General features: G+C 53.2%; 1 protein-coding gene across 1 annotated transcript in view; it reads left to right on the top strand.

Annotated features, from left to right (window-relative positions):
- The window catches only part of MYO18B (myosin XVIIIB), a 170,055-nt gene that overhangs the window by 32,815 nt on the left and 117,683 nt on the right, over positions 1-19,557 (top strand). Inside the window, exons 13-17 of the mRNA XM_081122587.1 lie at positions 9,282-9,455; positions 12,677-12,767; positions 14,545-14,737; positions 14,886-14,966; positions 16,579-16,726. Of these exons, the coding sequence (XP_080978713.1) occupies positions 9,282-9,455; positions 12,677-12,767; positions 14,545-14,737; positions 14,886-14,966; positions 16,579-16,726 (687 nt within the window). The remainder of the gene's footprint in view (positions 1-9,281; positions 9,456-12,676; positions 12,768-14,544; positions 14,738-14,885; positions 14,967-16,578; positions 16,727-19,557) is intronic.

The raw sequence follows: 19,557 nt of genomic DNA, 5'->3' as shown, positions 1-19,557 counted from the left end.
TGCATGTAGCTTATTTGGGAGGGGATTCCAGGAGGCACGGATAGAGGAGTGGGGGAAGTGAGACAGGGAGGGGAAGGCAGGTGATACTGGGAGCCTCAGTGAGCAGGTTACATCCAGGCAGTTGGGGCCCAGTTCCCCAGGGGATGTCTGGAGCCTGAAGGACATACCCTAGAGGAGAGAAAACTAGAATGTTTTCCCACCACCTCCTGCTTCTACCTGGTTGAAGGTGGCTCCTGAGGGGCATCACCTCCTGCACCCCCAGCCTGCCCCATGCATGCACTGAGCATGCTTCTACAGCCAGAGAAAGCAGAAGCCCAGACAGATACCTGCAGTGACAGGCCAGTGGCACGTATGGGATGGCCAGTGCGAGGGGTGGTGGACAGGTCATCAACAGCATCTAGCTCAAGGCAATCCCTCAGTAGAAGACAGCTCCACCTTTGTGTTGTTGAGCCCAGGTTAGGTGACTGTCCTGAGGCGGCCCAGCCACTTGCTTCTGGGCTGCACTCAGCTCACACAAGCTTGCCCCCTATGAGCACTCTGCAGGGTCCAGGAAGAGAGCGAGTCTTGTAGGTAGATGGCAGCTGCCTTTCTTCTATTTCTATTGTCTCACTCGAACCCTCTCTGCCTCCAGTGTGACTAAACAGAGGCTAGGGGAGCCCCCTCCCCACCCCCCGCCTATTGACCTGTCACCAGAGAAGTTTGATGCCTGAGCTCCTCCTCCTGGGGCAGGTGGGGCATCCCCTCTGATGTGGGCTCAGGGACCTGACTCATACCTGTAGCCGCCCGTAATGATAAAAGAGACAGTCATATTTATAAATATTTTATTAATACATGATTATGGCAATAATTTCTCCAGCCTCCCCCCTTCCCAGCGTATAAATTATTTTAAGAGGAGCTGCCGTCAGTCTGCCTGGGAGGCCTGCTTGATGATTTACTTACTATATATTCTGCTTTGGAAGATTTCATAATAGGATTGCTCTAAAATCAGCTATTAAGAATTTCAGAGTCATATATAAATGTCTTTGCTTTGTGTCATAACACATCATCTTGAAATACTCCATTAATCAGGGTGTGTGGTGTTTTTTTTTTCCTTTTCATTAAAGGATGTGCTCCTTTCGGTGCGCCTGGCTTCCTTAACTTATTTCCAGAGCCCCAATCTTATTTTTATGCTCTGTGATCTGATGAGATTCATGCAATAATTTGGTGAGGAAGGATAAGACCATGGGCAAGAGGCAGGGTGGGACTCAGCCTGCTGGGTGTGAATCCTGGGTTGGCCTCTCTCAGCCTCAGTTTCTTCCTCTGCAGAATGGGGTCTAATGATGGGGCCCAACAAAATGGGGCTCATGATGCTACCCACTTGGTAGGCCTGTCGCGAGGATCCAACGAGTCAAGGCCCAAATACGTGGAGCACAGGACTTGGCTCATGGTGGGGTGGTCCCAGCATAACTCCTTGGGGGTCATATCCAGTTCCTCCTGAAATTCCATCAGCCCCCCCCGGACTCCTTACCTGCTGCAGGGTTCTGCCCCCCTGGCCTTCCCCACCCCCTCCTTGGTACCTTCAGCCCCTATGACACGGTGCACTTTATCCCAGGAGGCTTTTTGGCCCCATTCCTCTGGGCAGCTGACTGGCTGAGGGGGCTCTGGATCCCCCCTGTCATCAGTGGTGTCCTGGGCAGCCTCAAAGTTTGGGGGACGCCTCCCCTCGGATGTGGCAGAGAAAGGACACAGGTGTTTTGGAGTCAGCCAGTCCCGGGTTCAGATCTCAACTTGGCCTTTTACTAGGTGCATGTGACCTTGGCCAAGTTACGGTGCTCACCTGAGCCTCAGCTGTACAAGGGGGAGAGGGCCGTGTGGAGCTGTCTGGGGCTCCCCCGAGTTGCAGTGCTAATAACCTCACCCTGGGCTGCCTCCCACGCGCCGGCCAAGTGGCCTCGGCTGCGCGGGTTCTCTCTGAAGGGGCTTGTTTGAAGAGGTCGGGCGCGGCTGGCCTTTGGGTCTTAGGAAACATGTTCTTATGGTGGCAGAGGGGCCGAGCCCCTCCCTCCCTCTGCCCTGTGTCTCCACCGCCTTCCTGGCTCCAGGCTAGCTGGCGGGAACAGGTCCCTGGGGAAGGCCGGGGGAGGGGGCTCTGGGGCTGGCTCCACACGGCAGGCGGAAAAGCCTGGGTGATTTGACGTCGAGGCTGGTTTGCTGTTAACCAAGGCTCATGGCCCGGGCCATCCCTCGGGAGCCACGGGACAATCATTCATCCGACCTCATGTGTGTTTTTCCCCCTTTGGCAAGATGTGGCCCCCGGAACAATTAGCCGGCGCCTGTATGTTTCAAATGGCAGCAAACAGGTGCTCTCTGGGGCTCACATAAGGAGAGGGTGAGGGCGGAGGGAAACCGGGGCCCTGCAGCCGACGTGGGCGTTGCGTCCCGGCTCCCCGCTTCCCGCGCGAGGGACGTGAGCCCTGGGCCTCGGCTCCCCTGTCTGTAGCACGAGTGTGGCCCACCCACCGCCCACAGTGATGTCCGTAATCCAGAAGGGCAGCAAGGATGAGCAGTGCCGGCCCGGCGGCCACGTGGCTTTGATTTCGTTTTTCTTGGAAGGCTGCGGGATGTTTAACTTACTTGTCTTCGCTAGATTTCCCAGCCTGCCTGCTGCTGACCCCGCTGCCTAATGTGTGGCACCCCGAGGCCCGCACGTAACCCAAGGAGGGGCCGCCTAACGGGCTGATGAGGGGAGGCTGCCAACGGGCCGGCACCGCCCCGCCGGCCGTAACCAAGATGTCAGTCCCCAGACGGACGGGGCTGTAACTCGGGGAGCCCAGCCCCCTGCTTTCTGCTGGGGTCCCCCGACGTCCAGCCGCCAGGGCAGCCCATCCAAGGCTGGGAGGAGGAGGCCAGGCGCTCCCCAAGCCGGAGCGAGACCCCGCGTACCAAAGGCCGGCGGGAATAGCAGCTCGATGCCACCAGCGCACAGCGATGACCGTACATTCCGATGACGCTCTGTGACGTGTTTTACTGGTTTTATTGCCTTAAAGCGACTGCATATGCAGTAAGTTGTCTTCCTATGAAAAACAGAAGCAATATAGAAGAGTATCGCATAAACAAAGGCCCCTCCTCGCCCCCAGATCCCTCCGCCCTCGAGGGGACCGTCGTTAAGGTGTCAAGGTGACATATTTATCCCGGCTGGTGGGACCCGCTTCGCTTGCTTCTTTAGGCTCTGGGTTAAGACACATCAAGAGTCACTGAGTCAGAAGGAACAGGACAGCCGCTGTCCGGGTGTAGATGGCTCCTCTGTGCAGAGGGCCCCAGATGGCAAGCTCAGCTTCACCTGCCCAGGGGAGACCTCCCCGCACCCTGCACAATGGCAGAAGCCAGGGACGATTTCCCACCTGCCTGGCCCTGGAACCTCCCTGTGGGGCGGGAAGATCCACGTGCTGAGAAGGGGTTGGGACGGGCGGGCCTGAATGAACCCCTCTCTGTACGGGGCAGGGGCCAAGGCCCAGAGAGGGGAAGGGACTTGCTCTGGGTCACACAGCGAGGCTGCAGGAGGGGTGGGACTAGAACCTGAGTCTCTGGACTCCTGGGACATTGCTGTTTAGTCTCCTCAGCCGCCCCCCCCATCTTCCTCCTTCCCTCCTCCCTCATTTCTTCCCCCCTCTCTTCCCATCTCCCCTAGTCTCTCTCTCCACTCCCTCCTTCCCTCCTTCTTCCCTGTCTCTCTTCTATGCCTGTTGGTTGGCAGGCCCTCAGCTGCCCTGGGACACCAACCTCAGTTTTCAAGACGGAGTTTAGGTCTGATCAGTGGAGGTCGACCCAGCCAAGTGCATTGGTGATCCCAAGAGAAAATTCTAGGCAGGAGACAGCCCCCCGTTCAGAATGGTCAGCCCCACCCAAGGGGTCCTAGGGCCTGGGACCCTTGAGCTGAATCTCCAAAACTGAGAAAAAATGGGAACGGGTGCTCCAGGCAGAGGAACCCTAGTAGGCAAAGGTGCCATGGCTTGAGCAAGGCCTGTGGTGGTTCCCATCTGCCAGGATCAGCGTAAAGACCCCTGCTCTGGTCCCCTGGGATTGAAACGGGGGCTCTGATTAAGAGAAGATTAGCACTCGGCCCTACAACCTGGAGATTTCATTGATCTGTCTGCTCCTGGACCCAGCAACCCCGAGGCCCATCTCCTCCTGGGCCCAGCCCCAGCCTCCTGCCTTCCCGTAGCCACAGGCCCCATACCCTCCACCTTCCCCCAGCTGGTGGCTTGGCTCCCGGCCCGACAGCTGGTGCAGCCAGGCCTATTCTGGGCACAAGCAAGGATTTATTCTGTGTTTCCTAAGCATATTGAACTCATTCATTAAGCTGGAATGGCTGCTCTGGGATGTAAACAATTATATTAAAAAAAAACACGCAAAACCCTGAAGTGGTTGATGCTAGAAGGCGGCACTTCCCGGCAGCCCCGCACCTTGAGAGGGCGGCGTGGGACAACTGAAACAAGGGAGGGGGCCAGGTTTCAGACCGGCCAAGCCACTCACCCACTCTCTGGCTGGCCCTACGAAATCCTCTCCCATCTTCTTGGCCTCTGTTTCCCACACATAATAAGAGCAACTAGCATTTATCCCATGTTGCCTGCAAGGCACAATCTAAGAGCTTTCACCATCTCAACAACCCCATGGAGCAGGTGCTATTACCCTGCTTTATGGATGCGGAAACTGAGGCTCAGACAGAGGAAAGGACATACCTCCTGGGGGTGGACTAGATGCTCTCCGGGTTCTCTGTCAGCCTTGATCACCAGAGACTCCATTGACCTGTTGTTGGAGGGCAGACAGCGATGGCTTAGTGAAAACTCTAATATGAGTATCTGGGCTCACCATTCAGAGACAGAGCTAATGATGATGGTGATGGTGGTGATGGGATTATTAACTGTTACTATTTACTGAACAGCCACTCCCTGCCAGTCATGATTTGTATGGATTATTCCATTTACCCCTCATAGCCCTATATGTAAGTTATACCCATTTTATGGATGGATCAATAGAGGCTCAGAGAGGTAAAGTAAGTTACCTAAGGTCATGGATTTGGGAAGGGGAGGAGCCCAATTTTGGACTGAAGATTTATGTCTCTAAAGCCTAACCCCGTATCCTTTATGCCATGTTATGTTGCATGTTCCCTGGCATCCCTGATAAATGGAATTTGTAACTGTACCGTTTTGTATGGTTGCTGCGGTGATGAGGTTAAGTGCTTAGCACAGTGGTCAGGCCTGTGGTGAGCATTCAGGAAACACCAGCTATAACTGGACTGTCCGGGGCCCCAGGAAATAGCTTCAAAGGGGACAGTTTGATAGGTTGAGTGACCTCTACTCAGCCTTCCTTACTTAGGGACATTTGAGTGTGGAAAGAGCAGTGGGCTGGGAGCCAGCCAGGGCAGGGTTTGGTCTTGACTTCTGCCCTGCTAGCTGTGTGGCCTCAGGCGAGTCATTCACAGACTTGCTGCTGGTCCTACCTCCAAGTCGTTGCTCCTGCAGTTCCCCTTGAGTGACAGTGATGGTGATCCCTTTCAGCTGAGGTCTCCCTGATGATTCTGCTCCTCTGTTCTAGGGACCCTCCAAGGCAGCTTTACACCCAATGTCTCATTTTATCCTGAAAATGACCCTTTGGGAGAGGAGCCATCTCATTTTACAGATACAGAAACTGAGGCTCAGAGAGGTGAGGTCAAATTAATTCAGGAGACCCCTACCTAGGCTCCCGTCTTCTTGTTTCCAGTGCACATTGGCATACTTAAAGCTCTGAGAAGTCCTGCAGGAAAGCAGCCCATTTTGCTAGGTTAAATCGGATATTGCCCCAACTGATTTGTTCAGCAAGCTGACTTTCCCAGAACACCTGCTCATATTCCCCAGAGCGCTGGGAATGGTCTCTGTGCTGTCTTGCCAGCTGTTAGGTTGTGGGCAGTGATTCCTGTTGGATTATGAGCAAGTCAGCAGCAATTTATAGATGCTTGTTGACCAGGCCTTACAGGGAGCACTGACTGTGCAGATGAGCAAAGGCCCTCGGCAGATGACAATATGCCAGGCAGGTGGAACTATATGCATGGCACCTGGGGGCAGTGGGAACAGGAAGGAGCCATAAGAAGCCGGGAGAGACTTGAAGAAGTTGTGGCCTCTAAGAGGGTTACATTTTCCAATAGAACTTTGCTGAATGTCCCTGGACAGAAATCCAAATGTGATCATAATTATGCGTTGACAATTAGTGGGCAGGTCCTTTGCTAAGTGATCTGCACCTATAACCTCACTGAGGCCTCACAGGAACTCCCTGGGGGTAGGTTCCCATTTTACAGGAGAGGAAACTGGGGTTCAAAGAGGAGACACGGCCTCCCCAACATCACACAGCTCTAGGCAGAGCAGGTGGGATTTGAACCCCGGCAGCGTGTCCCTGGAGCGCCTCCTTTTCTTGCAGCATCTACAGCTTTCTAGGCTTATCTCTTCCCTGCAGGTGGCCCCCTTCTTCACGGGTCTCGGAACCGTACGCCTCGGCGTGAGGAAATGCGCACCGTCGCACCGGCATTATAAATAAGTCACATAATGTTCGGTAACTCAGCACCAGTGCAGCTATTGTTGGGCAGAGAAATAACTTGGTTATTAATAAATACAGGAGGCCACAGTAATTGATAGCAATTGAACTCACGGCGCACGGGGGAAAACAGTCGTGTTGGTTGTTCTTCTTTCTCTTTTTGCGTCAAGCATGACAGGAAAATAAAACCCGCCTTTGTGGGTGGATTGGAGCAGCACAGACCCTGACGTGTCATTGCTTCCTCTCTCGCCTTTCTTTTCCTCGCTCCCATTTCTCCTTTGCTCGCTCTTTCTCTCTGTTCAGGTCCCAGCCTGCCTTTTATCGGCAGAGTGACCTTGGGCAAATGACTCAGGTGAGGCAGTTGGCCCAGGTCACCTGGTTCGTTGAGGGCATTTTCAGCTAAACCAGTATTTTCTCCACTGGCATCTCATGGGACATTAGACCTGCGAGATACCCTATGGGCTCATTCTGGGGCCAAATTAGTTGGGAGGGAACATGCCCTTCTTGGAGGTTTATAAGATAGGCTTTAAAGGCTCAGAGAAGTCCTGCATTTAAGAATCTTGTTTCACCAAGCAATGAAAACCAAAAAAAAAAAAAGATACGATACAGGATTCATTTTCCCCCAGTATCACTAATGACTAGGAATGACTAGGAATGACTGCTACGAGGAGCCCCGGTTGTGTGGCCACCTGGCTTCACTCCACATCTTTTCTGCCACCTGGAGAGCTGCAGTTGGGTGTGTGCTGCTAGGCTGATGTTAGGTTGTCAAGGTCACATTTGTAGTCCTGTTGGGCATTTCTGATTCTCTTCGGCGGGGGAGAAAGAGAAGGGGTAACAAGCGGGGTGCCAGGGGGCGTTCCTACTGCTATCCATCACATGTCCTATGTGGTGTGCAGGAGAAGAGGTGGAAGGTCCCTCGAGTGCATGGGTGGAAGCCCACCATGAAGCTGAACCGTGTGAGCAGAGATCGAGGAGCCCACGGGCTGGATTTAGCGCCCCCCCCAGCCTTCGGGCAGCTGGGAGCAGAGATGCATCTTCCTGGTAACGTCCTCTGTGCGCCTCCTGGGTTTCACCAGCGGGATTCTGCTCGGTGTATTTGGAAATATCCCCCCTTAAATCAGGCAGGATTTAGGGTCTTGTTGAGTCCATTCCCCGCTCCTCTTTACCGACACAGACATTGTCAGTTCCCTTCGTGACTTCTCTCCAGCTCCACGTGATGACGGAGGTGACTGCAGGTGGAGCGCGGGAGGCTGTGCTAGAGCGTGGCCGTGGAGGGCGAGGGAGCAGGAGAGGGACAGGACATCGCCCACCTCCACAGTTGCCACCTATTTAATTTGCTTTCAACCCCCGGCACAGGAAGGGGAAAGTCTCATTCAGGGCTAATAGCCATTAATGGCCTCTCTTCCTTTTCAACAAAGAGAGCAGACCTCGGGCTCCCAGGTAACTGCATCTAATTAGATTCTAATGATATTTTTGTGCCCATGTTGTGTCTGTTTCTACTTTCTATCTGTGACAATGATAATGGTGTTGGTTTGCAAACAGGCCCCTGTACATGGAGGACATGGAGGGGGCGATCAAAGAGGCAAACCTCCCCCGATTGTGCCTGGTTTAATAAGCAAAGGGACCTGCGTATGAGGCGTGTGTTGGACAGTCTGGAGACGGACAGATCTCCGAACACGCCTCAATGTTTCTGTAGAAGCCTGAGGAGTTCAGTCCCGTATTCAGCCGGGTGGTCCCATCAGCACCTTACTCTCTCAAGGCTGGGTCCTTGGGATAGCTCCTAGTGTGGGAACTGTGGGCAGAAGCTGCCTTCCAGGGTGATTTACACAGCTGACATCATACCATCCTGTGGCTTTTTCTAGTTTGCTTTTCCCTTAACATTTGGCTGTAAGCGTTGTCTGTGTGGAAGGTCTTTGTGGCTGATCTTAAATGTCCTTACCACAGTCCAGAGAGTGGCTCCCCATCGCTTCCTCTTCAGTCTCATTTGGTTACCCCCCTCCCCACTTTACATCCCAGCCACCCGGCCTCCTTGGCATCTCGCTAACACGCCGTGTTCCTTCCTGCCTCAGGGCCTTTGCACTGCCTCTTCCTTCCGCCTCTGGAGCTCTTCCTGGTTCTTTATGTGGCCGGCTCCTTCTCACCCCTCATAACCCCATTCAAGTATCGCAGCCTCAGATAAAGCCCTCTCTGAGGGATCCATAGCAAGTCCCTCGGTTTCTCTTGATCTCACCACCCTATTTTAGTTTAATTAAAGAAAAAATAACTGTAAGCTCCATGAGGACAGGCACCTTGTCTGTCTTGTTCATCATTGATTTCCCAGGGCCTCGCACAGTGCCTGGCACTTAGTAGGAGCTCAGTAAATACACACTGAATAAATGGATGGGTTGTGGCTGAGTGGCAGTTGAATGGACAGGTAGCTGGGTGGCAGATGGGTAGATGACCGGATGAGTGAATACCTGGGTAGGTAAATCATATTTTTCCTGACTGTTCCCCAATTCCACGTTTAGAATGTTCCCCATGATATTTTTAATTGCTTTCAAAAAGTGAACATGCGTCTTGGGAAACCTGCTCCCTGCCCCAGGGGCCATCCGCTAGGGGCCCAGGGCCGTTATTCAGGCTTCTGCTAAGGGTTGGTGGCCTGGAGGGTGGGAGGTGGTGAGTCTCCAAGGTTCCCTTGGACGCCCACCCACCCTGCGCCGGGGACCTCACCACCACGCTTCTGTCTGTCCCTCGCTCAGTGGGCCGGAAGCAGTTTATGCGGTTTGAGTGGGCAAACCACGCAGCCGAGGCCCTGGGCTGTGAGTATGAGGAGCTGAACACGGCCACCTTCAAGCACCACCTGCGACAGATCATCGAGCAGATGACGTCTGGGCCGAGCCGACGGGGCCTCGAGGATGAAGAGACCAGCTCAGGTACGGAAGTGCTGCCCCTCTGGGTGGGCTCGGGCTCCACTGGGCCAGCTCCTGGGGACGTGACCAGCTCCTTTCACTGTTCACCAAGGATTCAGTGAGGGTCTGCTCTATGCAGACCTTCTAGGTGTGAGGGAAGCCACCGTGGGTGGAAAAAGACACAGACGTGGCTCCTACCCGCACGGTGCTCATGGCCCAATAGTTAGTCCTGCCCAGTGGACATGAAGGCTGCCGGAGCCCAGGGAGGGGGCCTGTGCTGCGGAGAGGGGACACGGAGGGAACAGGAGTAAGGCCAGGATGGCGGGAGCGGCTGCGAGGACAGTGGGAGACGACGCTGTGGAGCAGGTGGGGTCAGCTCATGTACGAGCCTGTAGGCCAGGGATTTATTCTAAGATGCTGAGAAGCCAGGGCAGGGCCTGAGCGGGAGCCACGTGCTTCGACTTAATTCTTAAGCCTGGAGGAAGATTGGGGAGTGAGTGGGAGAAGGGCGAGCGCTTGGGAGCCTGATAAAAGTCGCCTGGTGAGATGATGGCTGTTGGACAAGGGACGTGGTAGTAGAGACGGGACAAGGTGACCGTGTCCAAGGTCAAGCTTGTAATAGAGGTGACGGCATAAGCCCTGGGGGTGAGCGAGGGACCGGGATGGCGTCTAGGGTTTTGGTCTAAGCCGTTGGAGGAACGGGGGTGCTTTGAACTGATGGCGGGGGGAAGAACGGGAGAGCTTTTATACACCTGCTAAAGGGGGTCTGCTGAGTCCCAAGTCTGCAGCCTGCCGGCCAGATGCCTTGGCCGCAGGAGGTGAGGGCAGGTGGGCTTCTGGAGCCCCAGGGGTCTCTGGGAGCTCTCTAAGAGCAGCTCTCCTGGACATGGGAGTCTGGGATTAATGGGTCTGGGACTGTGTTGAGTTGTGGTTTTGGGGCTCATTTCTTAGAGGCCCCCTTGGATCCTGAGAGCTGCTTCACTTCTAGGGACTTCAGCTTGATGGCTGATGTCACTTGGATTTCACTCACCTTTCATATTTTCTTCCAGGTGTGAGCTGCTATCTACTTACAGTTACACCTGCTATCTGACACACACCCCACCCCACATGCACATACGTGTGCACATGGGCACAACACATAGCATGCATGTGTGCACAAATACACGCTGCACACATCCACATACATGCACACACCACATGTCCCCAGGCACACACTACCTCTACATGTTCATGCACAGACATACACCACACATGTGTAGACATGCAGACACCACACAAATGTGCATGGCACATGCACAGATATGTGCACATATGTGCACACACAGACACAAATACCACGCACCTGCACACGGATACACACCACCCATGCACAGACGCATATACCGCACTCATTCACAAACATGTTCAAGACACATACCACTTACACGTACACGGACACACACACCACAAAAATCTGCACAGATACACACACACGCACACAAGCTCAGACATGGGCACACACTGCTTTGTGGGGCTGAGTCAAGCTCTCAGGCTGAGGCCTCCAGGGGAGATGTTAAGCAGGCAGGGGACTGGCAGGTTTAGGAGAGACGCTGGGAGGCTGTGGGTCGCCTAGCAACGGCCCAGGTTGGGGGTGAAGTTAAAAGAGGGATGGGAAATGCTTTGGGGCTGCAGCAGGCCTGGAATGTACAAGCAGGAGTATTTCTCCAGGCACCGGTGCATGCAGGCTGGGAAATTGCGTTTCCAAGTCTGTGGGTGGAACCAGAAATCAAAAGGGCCGGGATTTGAGATCTGACACCCTCCCTTCTCCGCCCCAGCTCCTCACCCCACTTTGTTCAGTGCGCTCTAACCAAGGCTGGCTAGTTTAAAAGGACGTGTGTGTGTGTGTGTTTTAACAAAATTGAGACCACAACTGTCTTAATAGTTTTGTAAGCTGTTTTGTTCCCCCTACTGTTACAGGCAGGCACTTATTCATTTCATTCAATACTCTTCTAAACCCATTTTAAGCATTCCTGTGTATGACTGGACTACAAATTATCTAATCTGCTTGCTATTGTTAGATATTTAAGTTGTTTTGAAAATGTGATTTTTGCCAATCAGGAGAACATTTGTACCCAGAAATCTTTGTTTCTCGGAATATTTCATTAGAATAAGAGCCGCAGAGTGGACATTATTAAGTCCAAGTATATGAACATTTTATGGCTTCTGATATGAAATTGCCAAATGTCCCTCCAGAAAGAGGGAAGGACAAGCACTCACAGAGTCCCTACTATGTGTCAGGCACTGGGGATTTGGGAGCCAGCAAACCCACAGGCGGTCCCCGTGCTCAGGGCACTCCCAGCCCCCAGCCCGGTGGGAGACGCAGGCTGATAAAATAGCCACACCTGTGAGGACGGCTGTGATCAGTGCTGTAAAAGCGGCGTAGATTTGTCCTTCCATGTCTGGCTTATTTCGCTGAGCACGACGTCCTTGAAATTCCTGCATGTTGTAGCAAACGGCACGTTAGATGAACCTACTACACGATCCCACTTACGTCAGAAATCTGAAAACGTCACAGCCTAGAGGCAGAGAGAGAATGGTCGTCACCAGGGGCCGGAGGGAGGGGACGTGGGAGGCGCTGATCAGAGGGACATAGTTTCCCTCATGCAGGACGACAGAATCCCAGAGAGCAGAGGACTGAGTAGAGGGAAGAGATGACCAGGAAGGCTGCTGTACAGAATCGTACCCATAGTTAACGTGCTGTGTTATGCAATTACATTTTTTATAGGGTAATCTGATGTTAACTGTTGTGATCACACACACACAGAGGGAAGGAGGAAACTCTCAGAGGTGATGGTTATGTTTATGGTGATGTACACCTATTGTATTTATTATATACATCAGGATGTATATAATAACTAGGTAACACAGCTTTTTGTATGTTAATCATATCTCAATAAAAATTTTAAAGAGAAGTGAGGTAGAGCTAGGAATGGGCCTCTTGGGGTGGTGGTCAAGGCAGGCTTCCCTGAGGAGGTAACATTGGGCTCAGCCCTGAGGGGTGAGCAGGAGAGCGCGTTGGCAAGGAGGGAGGGCCAGGTCACGCAGGATCCTGGAGGTCCTACGAACTTGGTCCTAAGAACATGGGTATGTAATGTCAGCAGGGTTGGGGGGAGGTGTGTGAGGGAGGGGCTCCCTAAGGCCGGTAGCGATGCCTCTGGAGTGATGTCCCAGGCAAGGTCCTGACCCTTTCCTCTGTCCACCTCCAGGGCTCAAGATGACGGGGGTAGAGTGTGTGGAGGGGATGGCCTCCGGCCTGTACCAAGAGCTTTTTGCAGCTGTGGTCTCACTCATCAACAGGTAACTGCGGCCATCCCTGGGCACAAGGTCAGCCTCTTTGCAGGTACACAGTGAACCCAAGCATGGGGCAGATAAGCAGAGTAGGGTTTTTTGAGCTGGAGAATGGATCTTCCACTGGCATAGTGCCAGTTTGAAATTCCACCTCGGCCACCTGCTGGCTGTGTGATGTTGACAAATCAGTTCACCTCTCTGAGCTCCCCTTCTGCATCTGTAAAATAGCTCTGTCCCCCAGGGTTCAAAAAAATATGAGGATTCAAAAAAATAATGGAATTAAATAACTCTTCCTGATTGTGATCCTAAATGCCACGATAAAAGCGAATGATTTGGGGGGCACCTACTAAGGGCCAGGACCTTCACCCATTGTTTAACTCGCCTGAATCATTTATTATTCACATCAGCCCATTGTACAGATGCAAAAACTAAGACAGAGAGGTGGAGCTGGGATGCAAACACAGTGCTGTACTCCCCCCTTGTACCTTCAGGTTTCCCCAAATAACCCACCGTAATGCTCCCATCCATTTATTTTTCTAAAATTTCCTGCTGGGAAGGGGGGAGCCAGCAGGGGAGAATTATTTCGGAGCGGGCCAGGATGTGTCTCTGACTGTGTCTGTGGGACTGCGGGCGTCGGAGCCTCTGCTTTCTGTCCCAGTGAGCCAGCTCTGAGCCTGCCCTTGGAAATCTTGCAGCAATTCCAGTGGTGCGGCTCCAGAGCCCGGGCGAGCCCCTCCCTCCTCTGGGGAAGCAGGAGGCGTAATTAGGCTTCTGACGTCCTGTGGAGGGGATGAGGCTGGTGCGTAGCAACAGAGCAGCCGGGGGTCTCCACTGTCACCAGGACGCAGCATCCACTGCCTCTCCTGCTCCTGGAATAAGTACCACTGGAGACCACAGTATAGAAACCAAGGGGACCGTGCTCGCTCAGAGCAAGGAGTATGGGAAACCCTGGGCAAGTAACGGGGAAGAGCTAAGGTTCAAATTAAGGGCCCGTGAAAGTGTATGCTGATCCTGCTAATGATAACAGCAGATAGCCTTTACCAAGCACTTACCACGGGCTCAGTTGTGTGCAGAGTTCTCACCTCCAACCCCACCTCCAACCCTCCCAACAGCCCTCTGAGTTCGGCTCCATCATTAACTCTTTCATGGCTCAGAGAGGCTGGGCAGCTTTCCCAAGACACACAGCCCCTCAGTTGCAGAGCGAGGGTTGGATCCCACATGTGATGGTCTCCCAAGTCCCTTAGCTCCCCCTTTTGATATAAATAATCCATCCTCTTGACGAATCCTGATGATAGATTCGTCAAGAGCGTCCAAGGAGGTGATGCCTTGAAGGAGGATCTGAACAGAATTGCTTTTCTATTGCAGTGTGTCACTAAGAAAGAAAAGGAAACTGTAGTCTTAGTTTATAGCTAATTTGCCATGTGACCTGAAGCAAGCCATTTCTCCACTCTGGGCCTGGTGGGGAGAACATTTCCCGGAGGTCTGATGTACCCATGGGGGGGCACTTGCCAAACTTGAATTCCTTTGATTCTTACTGCAGCCCCTGGGCTCGTCCTACCACCATTTAACAGTTGGGGAAATCCATGCTCAGAGAGGGTAATTAACTTACCCCAGGTCACACAGCCTAAGTGGCAAGCCTGATTTTGAAAGTAGAGCTGCTGGATCTCCAAAGCCACCCAACACGCTGCCTCAGTTTCTCCATTTCTGAGGCATGGGTGTGGGAGGCTTGGGTCGCAGGGGCTCTAAGATGCCATGTCGTCTTGGGGCCTCTCCCCTCTCTCCCCAGATCTTTCTCCTCCCATCACCTCTCCATGGCCTCCATCATGGTGGTGGACTCTCCGGGCTTTCAAAACCCCCGGCACCAGGGCAAGGAGCGGGCGGCCACCTTCGAGGAGCTGTGTCACAATTACACCCACGAGCGTTTGCAGCTGCTCTTCTACCAGCGGACCTTCCTTTCCACGCTGGAGCGCTACCGGGAGGTATGGCCAGGTGGAGGGGCCTTCTCCAGGGGCCAGCGGACGCTGTGAGGCCGTGAGGGAAGTCCCCACCCCTCTGACCTCTTCTGGAAGTTTTCTATCCCATTTGGCTCGCGGATGGAACTGACTTTGAATTTCTATGACCTTCCAGGAAGGCCTTCCCATGCACTTTGACCTCCCGGAGCCATCCCCCGGGACCACGGTGGCTGTTGTGGATCAGAATCCCGCCCAGGTAACATGAAGCCCAGCCAACCAGGGCTCTCTGACACCGAGAGGCCTTTTAATTGAAATACTAGCAGATTTGAGCCTTTAAGCTGCTAGCCGTGCACGCTCTCTGCACCTGAATCACCCAGGAATTGTTAAACACTGACACGGGGGACATACACCCGGATTCTGTGATGATCCAGCACACCGCCTGGGCAGTGAATATTTAATTCCCCTTGGGGTGGGAACTACTCTCTGCTTTATGTCTAGAGTGCACTCACACCTGGGAGCCTGTGGTCCGAGCCAGGGGTGGGGGTTCAGGACCAGGGACAGTGCCCAGTGTCCTCCAGCCACCTTCTCCCAGGAGGATCAGGTGTTCCTGCAAAGGTGTAGAGACCGAGAGAGTGGGGACCACTGGGGGCAATCTTTGATCCAGGCCCTTGACCACAGTTGGGGACAAACAGACTTTAACTTAGGGACTGCCTGAAGCTTTACCTCACTTTCCCCACCCTGAGAACCCACTTTGCCACCCCAGACCTGCACCTCTGCTCAGTCCTTTGCCAGAATGACCCTGGACCATCTCAGTGGGCTTGTCAGACTCAGGTCCAGTCCTGGTGACCTTGAGCGCGTCATTTCACCCCTCAGTTTTCTCATCACCAAAATGGGAACGTCTTATCACCTGGGGTTGTCGTGAATGTCACTGAGTTCAGGCACATAAAGCACCTGGCAGGGTGCTTGGCACATAGTAGGTGTCCTGTAGGTCGCCTTTCTCCTGCCGTTTGATAGCACAGGCTGCCCTTGTTCTCATTGCTGTATCCAGTCTGGCAGGGTGGGCTCCAAGGCTTTCCTGGCTCACAGTGGGCTGCACCCGTCCCTGCAAAGCTCCCCTGTTCCTGAGCCCCGCCAGCCATTCACCTGCTTATGGCACCTCACATTTCCTCCGTCACCACTCAGCACAGTCACTGGTGATGCCAACTCATCACGGGCCCTCAGATAAGCAGCTCAGTTCCCCAGGCCTCTCTGTGTCCCGTGTGCAAAATGACAGTGTTGCCTGGATGGTCTCAAACTCGGGGCTAGATTTAAAATTCTACCTGTGCTATTGAACCAAGTTCACCTTCTCCTCTGAAACATTAGACACTTCCCCGCCCCTCAAGATTTTAGTTTAAAAAAGTCTAAAGACCCCTAAGAGGAACCAACGTGGATGGAATGAATCGTTTTGTGCTGGGCTGTGCACATACACGCACAGCCACATGTGTATCCAGTACTGTGTCGTTTACACAGTGCTTTCCACGTGAAATCCTCACACAGCCCTGAGAAAGGGACTGCCAGCCTCCACTTTACATTAGAGGAAATGAGGTTCAGAGAGGTGCGGCGAGTTGCCCAAAGTCACACAGGAAGGGGGGATAGAGGTGGGATTCGGACTTCTTAGAACTGAGAGGTTGTTACAGTTCCGTGGTTCTGACACTGAGTGTCGGGTGAGTGGGAATGTGGGGGTCAATGGGAACATGGATCCGGGCTGGTACGTTTGAGTCGTGATGCCTGGGACTCAGATCCCCCGAATCCTAGACGGGGGAGAGAAGCCCAGGACTGGCATCTGTTGGGGATCAGGGCTTCTCAGTGCATTGTGGATCTCCCGCCAGGTCTGCCTACCACCCGGAGGAGGTGCTACGGATGCCAGGGGCCTTTTCTGGGTCCTGGATGAGGAAGCCCGGGTGCAGGGCTCCAGTGACAGCACTGTGCTCGAGCGTCTCTGTGCAGCCTTTGAGAAGAAAGGACCTGGGGCCGAAGGTAAGGGGGAGAAGGGTGCTGGGTCCAGCCTGGGAGTTGGAGTCTGTAGTTGTCAGCAGCAGAAAAAGCCATGATAAGGCCTGCACAGGGCAGGGTCTGAGTGCAGAATGTCCCTCTGTGTGCTTTCATTCGTTCGTGCGCTCATTCATTTATGTATCTACAAATATGCTGAGCACCTACTGTGTGCTGGGCACTGTGCTGTGTAGCGGCGAACCAGCCTCATGCGGCTCCTAATTCCGGGTGAGGTCACTAAGGGAACAAGGGCTGGCAGAGAATGGTAAGGGATTCAGCCCTGGGACATTCCAGTGTCAAGGGGCCAGGGACAAGGTGAGTGATCAGCCAAGGAGATGGAGGGAGTGGCCAGGGAGGCAGGAGGGAAGCCAGGAGATGTGAACCCACTAACTGAATGCAGTTAAGAGGTCAAGTGAGGGCGGCTGAGGCAAAGCGCTTGGGGTGAGCTTCTGACAGGAGTGTTTGGTGAGAAACTGGGACAAGAGTTGGAGAAAGACCCATGACAGCTGTCAGTGCCGCAGTCCACTGGGCTCAGGCCTGTGGGAGCCTCTGCTCCAAGGGGACCAGTCGAGGCCCCTGTCCAGACATCATGGAGCATTCTCACTCTCACATCAGGACACGATTTTTTAAGCAGCAGCAGCCACAGCTCTCCTTGGACCAAGCTCAGAGCACTAATGCCCAGATCACGCCCAGAGAGCTTGGCTCCGAGAGCGACTGGCCTGGGGCCGTTTTCCCTGCCAGGCCCAAGAGGACAGCGCCTGGGGACTGCAGCGCTTTTAGGGCCCATGAAAATTTCATTTCTGTTCAAAGCAGCAGAAGAAAAAGAACTTTTGGGTCAAATACAATGTTTTAATATATATATGCCATGGGCTGAATTGTATCCTTCCCCCAAATTTACGTGCTGATGCCAAGGTTAGCTGAGGTCACGGGAAAGACACAGGGAGAAGTGGCTGTCTGCAAGCCAAGGAGAGAGGCCTCAGAGTGAGAGCAAACCTGCTGACACCTGGATCTTGGACTCGCAGCCTCCAGAAGTGTGAGGAAGTGTAGTTTTTATGTTGTTTAGGCCACCTGGTCATGGTACTTCTTGTGGCAGCCATAGGAAACTAACACAATACACGCATGTGTTATTAATATTAATCTACTTGTCTTTATAGCGACACAGTCATGAAATATAATTATACATATTTATATATAATTACACATAATTATATATACCTATATAATTTATAAAATATATAACACATATACATAATTATTTTTTTAGATGGAGGAAGGGGCCCGTGAAAACAAGTGTCAAGGGCCCAGGAAAGTCACAATGCAGCCCTGACTGCCCTCACCCTGGAGGGGTCCTGGTGCTTGACTTGACCCTGACAATGATCACCCCTGTTCTCTGAAGTAAATCTGTCCCTTTGCCAGCCAGTGCCCAAGGATGGCAGGGCAGAGGAGATTGCTATTTGTGGAGCCCTTAGTCCAAGCCAGGCCTTGTGGGTTCCTCGCCACCCCACCTGCAGTGGGGTAACCGAGACCTTGGAGAGACCCGATGGCTTACTGGGGCCCTGTGGGTGCTGCACCCTGGAGGCCTCACTCTAAAGGCCAGCCAGACCCGTGACTCCTCTCCAGGCTCTGAGAGTGGCCCCTGTCTCCAGGGAATGACTGACAGCTCAGGCGTGGAGATTTTTGAGGTGTGGGTGGGCGGAAGAGGAAGCCAGGAGGCGAGGCAGAGCTGCTAAAAGCTCCCCCAGGCTTCAGTCCACGGAGACCTGGGTTGGATCCCGCTCATTACTTCACTGTAATGTGTGTGGCTTCTGGGAAGTCACCTCCTGGGGGGCGGTGTGAGGATGGATGAGCTCATGTGTGCCAAGAAGCGGTTATACATCTCCCTCCTCCAGCTCACTGCTCAGAAGGCTCCTCCTCGAAGCCCCCCCCCCCCCGACCCCTGTCTGAAGCTGTCCCCTCCGCAGTCATGCTGTCCCATCCCAGCGGGAAGTGAGCACAAAGGACCTGCAACCAGCCAAACGACGGCAGAATCCATGCCCCTTACCCACCAGCTGCCTGCAGACTCTCAGACAGCATTTATTTTGTGCAGAATTCCAAGAATTCTGCAGGTCCTCTGTTTCCCAAATCCCTGCAGTGCTGAGGTAGCGAGTTAGGATTTGGGGGAGGGACTCAAACCCTTAGTGCACATCAGCACAATGACAGTGGCAGGACGGGAAAATGTAGAAAGATCACTCAGTGCAGATACAAGCACTAAAACAATGCTCTCACTCCTGGGAATAATTGGCCTGGGGTCATTACCCACCCTGCCCGCATCACTGCAATTAGAGTGATATGATTAATGACCAGACATTAATTAATTAATTACTAATTCATTCCCTTATTCATTCCACAAGCACACCAGACTTCATTCTTGGGCAAGGCATGATGCTGAGCCCTGGGCATGTGGAGATAAACCTTCTGTGACTCCAGAACACCAGCAAAAGGTTTAACACAGGAAATGACAGTGACGCCCACTCCTGCTCACTGAGCGACCACTATGTGCCAGACACGCTATTAAAATAGTTTACACACATTGTCTCCTTTGAACCTTATGCCACCCTGGGAGGTATGTATTATTTAATCTATATATCACCGGAGAAGAGACTGAGGCTCAGAGATTTAAGTGGCTCGGCCCCTGTCACACAGTACTAAGTAGTAGAGTCGGGATTTGAACTCAGGTCTTCCCCAACTCCCAGCCCGTTTGTTTCTCCCACTCAGTCCCTTCCAACTAAATGCCTGCCAGCATCTCCCAAGAGTAGGCTGTGCATTTATTTGGTTGATGG

This window comes from Miniopterus schreibersii (assembly GCF_964146895.1).
Source record: "Miniopterus schreibersii genome assembly, chromosome: 20".
Lineage (NCBI taxonomy): Eukaryota > Metazoa > Chordata > Mammalia > Chiroptera > Miniopteridae > Miniopterus > Miniopterus schreibersii.
This window is presented reverse-complemented; position numbering and strand designations above follow the sequence as displayed.